Source organism: Lutra lutra, chromosome 14 (assembly GCF_902655055.1).
Source record: "Lutra lutra chromosome 14, mLutLut1.2, whole genome shotgun sequence".
Taxonomy (NCBI): Eukaryota; Metazoa; Chordata; class Mammalia; order Carnivora; family Mustelidae; genus Lutra; species Lutra lutra.
Genome location: NC_062291.1, coordinates 71,808,157 through 71,814,899, shown reverse-complemented (window position 1 = coordinate 71,814,899; position 6,743 = coordinate 71,808,157). Strand labels below are relative to the sequence as shown.

At 46.0% G+C, this 6,743-nt stretch overlaps 1 protein-coding gene across 2 annotated transcripts in view; it reads right to left on the bottom strand.

The window, feature by feature from the left end:
- Positions 1-3,378: 3,378 nt before the first annotated feature.
- Positions 3,379-6,743, bottom strand: part of TCF7L2 (transcription factor 7 like 2) — a 200,738-nt gene continuing 197,373 nt past the window's right edge. For both annotated transcript variants that reach the window (XM_047701535.1, XM_047701541.1), the window contains one exon: positions 3,379-3,397. In XM_047701535.1, coding sequence (XP_047557491.1) covers positions 3,394-3,397 — 4 coding nt within the window. In that variant the 3' untranslated portion in view covers positions 3,379-3,393. The remainder of the gene's footprint in view (positions 3,398-6,743) is intronic.

Here is a 6,743-nt window from a genome sequence, read left to right as displayed (position 1 = left end):
TGAAGGACTTAAATGCTACATAGCAAGACTTATTACAAAGACACAGTAATTAAAACATCGTGGTATTGGCGTCAATGATTGGTGTCAAGAAACAGATCCACAATCATACTGTCATTTGGATTACACTAGGTCAACCAGATGTACATATAGAAAAAAATGAACTTTGACTCCAGCCTCATATCCTATACCAAAATCAATTGCAGGAGGATGACAGACCTCAGTGTGAAAGGTAAAACAATAAAGCCTCTAAAAGAAAAGAGAAGAGAGTATGTTCATAAATTTGGAGTGATAAAATAATTTTTTATAAAGATTTTATTTATTTGAGAGAAAGAGTATGTGTACATGAGCAGGAGGGTAGGGGGAGGAGCAGAGGGAGAAGCAGGCTTCCCGCTGAGCAGGGAGCCTGACACAGGGCTCCATCCTAGGACCCCAAGATCATGATCTGAGCCGAAGGCAGATGCTTCACTGACTGAGCCATCCAGGGGCCCCTGGAATGATAAAATATTTCTTAAGTGGTATTTAAATGCATGAACCATAAAATAAAAGATTGATAAAGTAGACTTGATTAAAATGGAAAACTTTTTCTCATCATAAGACATCCTGACAAAAAGTTTCATTTAGTCATTAGGAATACTTATCAAGCACTTACCAGGTATCAGACTCACTCTGTGGATAGAGTGGGAAGCAAAGAGACTCCATGTCTACCCTCCAGAAGGTCACCATCTAGAGCAGGAGTTCGCAGAATTTCTCTATGGAAAGGCAAATAGTAAATACTTTAGGGCTTATGGTTCACAGACTATCTCTTTGGTGAGTAATTCTTCCTCTCCTTTTTGTCCTTCTCCCCCTTCTTTTGCAACTCATGAAAACATGTAAAATTGTTCCTTGCAGCTCTACAAAAACAGGTCACAGTCCTGACTTGGCCTGCAGGCTATAATTTGACGATCCCCAGTCCAGAGAGAAAGGAAGAATGACAATAGGCAGAAAAACAGATAGGCAAATAACTTCATATATGTGGGTGTGACCTATGTAAGGAAGTGTTCCAAGGGCAACAACAGGGTGTTCTGATAAAGAAAAAAAGGGACAGTAAGGAAGACATGAGTTAGACCATTAGTGCTTCTCCATATCTGGGTACCTCTCAACATTCCTCAGGCTCCTCTGCGGAAGGAGACCTCACAACTGAGTTCTACTCAACAGACTATGGGCAGAAGGGACATTCATCACTTACATGTTTATTAAATGTCCTGGTGATCGTCCTTTTTCTCCCTGTTCCATGGGGCTGGGAGATGTCTCTGAGATGGCCGACAAATACACTTTTGCTGTGTTAGGCTATTGACATTTTAGGGTTTGTTTGTTATTACAGCATAGTCTAACCTAATCTGACCAATACAGGAGCCTTCATGGAAGCTAAAATATAAGAAGGGGCAAAGCAATACCTTCCGTTTTCTTTGGTTTTCCTATTGAATTTCATTTTATGTTTTTAAAATGTTGACCTTGATCCCACTAAATTGATTTTTTAACTTATCAGTGGCTTGCAACCCACAATCACAGAAACGTGTATCATATGTATATATGTGATAATACACACACTTCTAATTTTCTTCCAATTCTAGGACTCTACGTATTTTAGCATTTAGTCCAAAATAGCTCAATCCATGTAATTATCAACTGTCTTTATTGTTAGTTATATGCACAGAAACCAGAATTTGAGAAAACAAAAATAAAAACAAAAAAATTCCTGCACACAGACAAGGAGAGAAAACACCAGGTGGTCTCATAGCAAAAGCCTTTCACAAGGTCCATGAATCAAGTGAGCTCTATCCTCTGTCTCTCTCCAGCCACCCAAATGGTTTACGTCTTCACAAGGAGCAGGAAAGCATGGTATTCTGCGAGGCAGGCCCCTGAGCCAGGCTGCTGGGGTTCCAATCCTAGGCTCGCTGTTCCCAGATTCATGCCTTTTTTTTTTTTTTTTTTTAAGATTGTATCTATTTATTTGACAGATAGAGATCACAGGCAGAGGGCAGGCAGGGTGGGGGGAAGTAGGCTCCCTACTGAGCAGAGAGCCCAATGTGGGCTTGATCCCTGGACCCTGAGATCATGACCTGAGCTGAAGGCGGAGGCTTAGCCCACTGAGCCACTCAGGTGCCCCCAGATTTATTCCTTTGAGGAAGCCACTTAACCTCCCTAGGCCTCACTCTCTACATTTGTAAAATGAACATAAAGCAAATTTAAATGAGAAACCCAGGTGGAGTTTCTAGCACATCCCATTGTTCTAATCCTTGTATGAGGCCACCTTCCAGACAAGCACCTTGTCCTGGCCTTGGGAATGCTGGTGGTCCCTTTCCTTATGGATTCTGTCCTATAAGAAGGAACAGGACTCAGCTCAGAGGGAAAATGGACACCAAGCTTACTTTATCCAGACTTGTGTGCCAGAGCCTAGAACAGTACCTGGTGCAGATCGGTGCTCAAGGGTTAGTTGTTGGACGAACCAATGAATCAATGGGCTTACTCACAATTCAGTCAAGTGTACTCACAAAATGCCAGCTTAAAAAATTCCCAAAGTCCAGAGTCAAGATTTGCCAATGCTGCCCATCAGACGCAGGCCAGGATTCAGGCAGACCTTTGCCATTGCCACAGGCCTGGGACTGCTGGACCAGATCTGAAACGGGAGATGAAGAAACCAGCCACAATGGGAATCCTTTAGAAAGTCAAATCTGTGGCCCTGTGTCTTAGTGATTCCCAACCCTGGCTTCTGGCACTTGCCTTGAGCTAGCATTCACAGGAGACTTTTTGGGGATTCCTTGTTTCTTTCCAAAGGGCTTTAATTAAAAACACATTTTCATACCACAAAAAGCACTCCAGCTAGAGCTGTGGCTCCCCAAAAGGTAGAAGCCATTTTCGTGGAGTCATCAAGTTTCAGGTGAGTTGGATGAGCGTGGGTGAGTCACAGCGCCCTGGGGTCCCTCGATTCTGTGACAAAGATATGTCTTCCACATCTAGGTGTCTCATTCTCTATCTAGCCTGGGTTTGAAGAGCCGGACTAGCAGAATCCTGAAGAGAAATAAAGAAAAGAAATAGCTATGACTGGCCTCTTCTACTTTTACAGTAACACTAACCACTCTGACTTACCACTCCAGGCACTCTGCATCTCAGCCTCGTAAAAATCCGTGGAAATGAGTGTTGTCGTCGCTCTTTCACTGAAGAAACAGAGGCCCAGAGAGCTGGAGAGATTAATTGCTCAAGGATGCACAGTGTGGGAGTCAGACGGTGGAGTCTCCAAGATCAGATTCTCTCCACTGCTCTTTGGTTTGTCGTCTTTTTAAATCCTAGATCCGGATGAAAGGCATCCAGACCCTCCATGCGCCCACGTCATCAGCATAAAAAGTGAGCCTTCTATCATCTGAAATGGAAAAGCACTTTCTACACGGTTCTGTCCAAAACCACCAGCACCAGCAGTACAACTGCTCATTCTCAAGGGTCCTATGCTAAGACTCTGCAGTCTCCCGGAGTTAACAATGCCTCTGAACTGGCCTGAATGGGACCCCCACCCCCCAAATATATGTCCATGCCTGAATCCTAGAAGTTGTGTTGTTTTCTACAGCAAAAGATGTGATTAAGCTAAGAATCTAGCAAGAAGTGGCTCATCTGGGATTATCCATGTGGGTCCGAAATACATCACAGGTATCCTTCTACGGGTAGAGACAGGAAGTTTCCAGACACACAGGAGGCAGTGATGTGAAGACGGAGGCAGAGAGCTGAGTGACGTGGCTACAAGTCCAGGAAGACGCAGGATGGTAGCAGCCACAGGAAGCTAAGAGCCCAGAACCTCTGACGGGAGCATGCCCCGCTGACACCTGGATTCCAGACCTCCAGCCTCCAGAGCTGTGAGAGCTACTGTTAGAAGCCCCCAATTTGTTACAGCAGCCACAGGAAGCCATGCATGCTCCTAACAGGCGGCCTGGTCGGGCCAGGTCCCATCAGAAGTCAGGGTGATGTGGCTCAGAGACAGAGCTCTGAGTGCCTAGATGTGGTCTCGGGGTCTCCTAGTAAGAACAAATGTGCAGATGGATGAAATTAGAAGATGGTCAGATTGAAAAGAAACTCTTGAGGTCAGAAGAAACCAAACAGCTAGAGAGAGAATGTTGAAGGATGGGGACGTGGACTGGTATCTGGGAGACCGGAAGCTAAAATGCCCAGAAAGATAGGCTTGGGGGAAGGGAAGTCCCATGTCAGGGCGGGGAGAGCCCCAGAGTATTGTTCCAAATGTGGTGAGGCAGTAAACACGTGGCTAGGTGACCCATATTTTGAATATTTAAAAAAGTGATCTTCGCTCAGGTTGGCTGATGACAGAGGGACCGTCCCCACTCCCACCGAGTTTTTTGGGGGTTTTTTGGGCCTTTGCAACAAGCTGAGCTACCTTCCAGCATGGCTGGAAGCATTAGGAAAGACGGACACCTTGGAAGTTCAAGAACACAAAATTTGGAAGCACTCGGAAAGTCTCCATTCCTTTGGTTCTCAAAATACACAGAGCGAGTTGGCTAATGTCACATATTCCTTCCTTCAACAAATATGTTCAAGTATCCCCTATGTGCCAGCACTGAACCCGATCCTTAGTAGAGAGCAAGGAACATAAAGTCCACAGTTCTGACCTCTTGGGAGTGTTCTCTACGGCAGCGGTTCTCCACGGGGCATGATTTTGCTCCCCCCACTCCCCAACAGGGGGTATATGGCCGTGTCTGAAGACATTCCTGGATGTCATACAGTGCTGGGGATGCCGCAGCATCTAGTGGGAGGAGGCCAGGGATGCTAACATCTGACAGTGTGTAGGGACAGTTCCCCCACAACAAAAGATGTCAATGGTGCTAAGTGGCACTCTTAGTGGCCTAACTAGGCCACATCCACTGACACGACGGTGGATGAGGGAAGCAAGGGAGGGAAAAAGAGGAAGGTAGAAGAGCACCAGAGGAGAGAGAGAGACATCACTCACTATTGTCTGTGCTCAGACCTGAAAGATGACGGGGAGTTAACCAGGCAGGAAGTGGGGCTGCAGGAGAATAGAACCTTCCAGAAGAGGGACAAGTGTGTGGGTGAGTGTACAGGGCAAACAAGGACACCCTTCAGGACTGTCCCATCACTTCGGGAGAAGGACCATCTTAATGATACAAAGAGGCATAATCTGAATTTAATCCCACCCTACTAGCTGTGCAGCCTTGGGCAAGAAACAGAGTTTCTAAACCCAGTTTTAGAAAATAAAGTGGGCTGGAGGAGGTGGGGGTGGGGGAAATATCAACCTCAGGTGGGACTGTCAGCATTAAAGGAGAAAAGGCACAAAATACCTTGGTAGCCCCCACCAAGAATGGATACTGTTCTGATTTGTGTTTTCAAAGGTCACTCTGTGCCCAGTGTGCAAAATAAAATGGGGAAGGACAACCAGAATCACTCCTCTCTGGGAATAAAAAAGCAAACAAAAACAAAATACTGAGATTTTATAGAACAAAAACTAGCTTGAGCAAAGCGGAGCTTCCAAGGGACTTTAAAGTCCTTGATGACAACCCTGTGGGGCTGTAAGTAACAACAGCAACACGAACGCTTCCAGGAGCATGGAAATCAGGTTCTTTGAAGGTACAGTTGTCCTAGAGAAGAACATACACAGGTTCCCCCCGCTATCCGAACGTAGAGTGTGCTTAGGGAAACTTTTATAGGCAGAAATCCAGGCGTGAAGAAGCAATTGCCCTGAATTTATATGGGACATGTTTGAGAATTTCCAGACCCCCAAATAACCTCCCTTAGCCTTTTCTGATACCTTAGGATATCAGACATCTTGCTTCTGGATGCACAAAACACAGTGAGGTAAGCACAGACGTTCAAGGACACAGTTCAGAGCTCTGGCAGCTGGACACCGAGATGCTGAGTGAGGCTCCTGGGGCCAGAGCCACTGGCCCAGGGCATGTGGCCTCTGTACCCGCTCTTTGTAAGACACACACTCAATGCTATCTTCGCTAGCGGTCTTTCATCAAGCAAAGGGAACCTTCGAATAGCGGGGGCATTCCTCTGAGCCCAGCCTTCCTAATCAGCCTGAGAAGTGATGGCCGTGGAAACCTCAGAAGATCCTCACTGTGGCCCCTGGTGGGTGGTGATGATGAGGAACTTTCGCCCCCACCAGCGAACGGCCGCAGAGCTTGAGTCCCACCCCCAGTAAGATTTCTCCATCCAAGCCGCTAAGTGATTTGCCTTGATCCGCTTTTCTACAAACCTTCTTTCTCAACATCTGTTCACTGTCAGAGAAAAGTTGCAGTTCGACACCCTGGCACCTCTCCCTGCGTGCAACTCCTAGGAAGAAGTCAGTCTCCTTCCACATCAGTGGGAACAATGAGGGGTCTTAAATCCATTTCTGGGGAACTAAGTGCCATTGACCAGAACTCAATCCCTTCTGAAGCTGGATCCCGTAAGGAGGACAGCTCAGGTCTCCCAGATGACTTATAGCCAGAAGCAGGACATGGACTATCACTGTGCTCTGCTTTCAGAAATGAACTAAGCCGGAAAATAAAAATCTTTAAAAATAAATAAATAAAATAGAAATGAACTAAGTCGGTACACAGGTGTAAATTTTGGCGTGGCAAATGAGAGAAAGAAAAAAACAGACCGACCCCTGAAAAGAGTGCAAGAACACTTTTTGATATCCAAATCCTAACCCACCACCCATTCCAGCCCCACGGTCTGGCCTCAAATTTCAGCTCAGGGAAGAC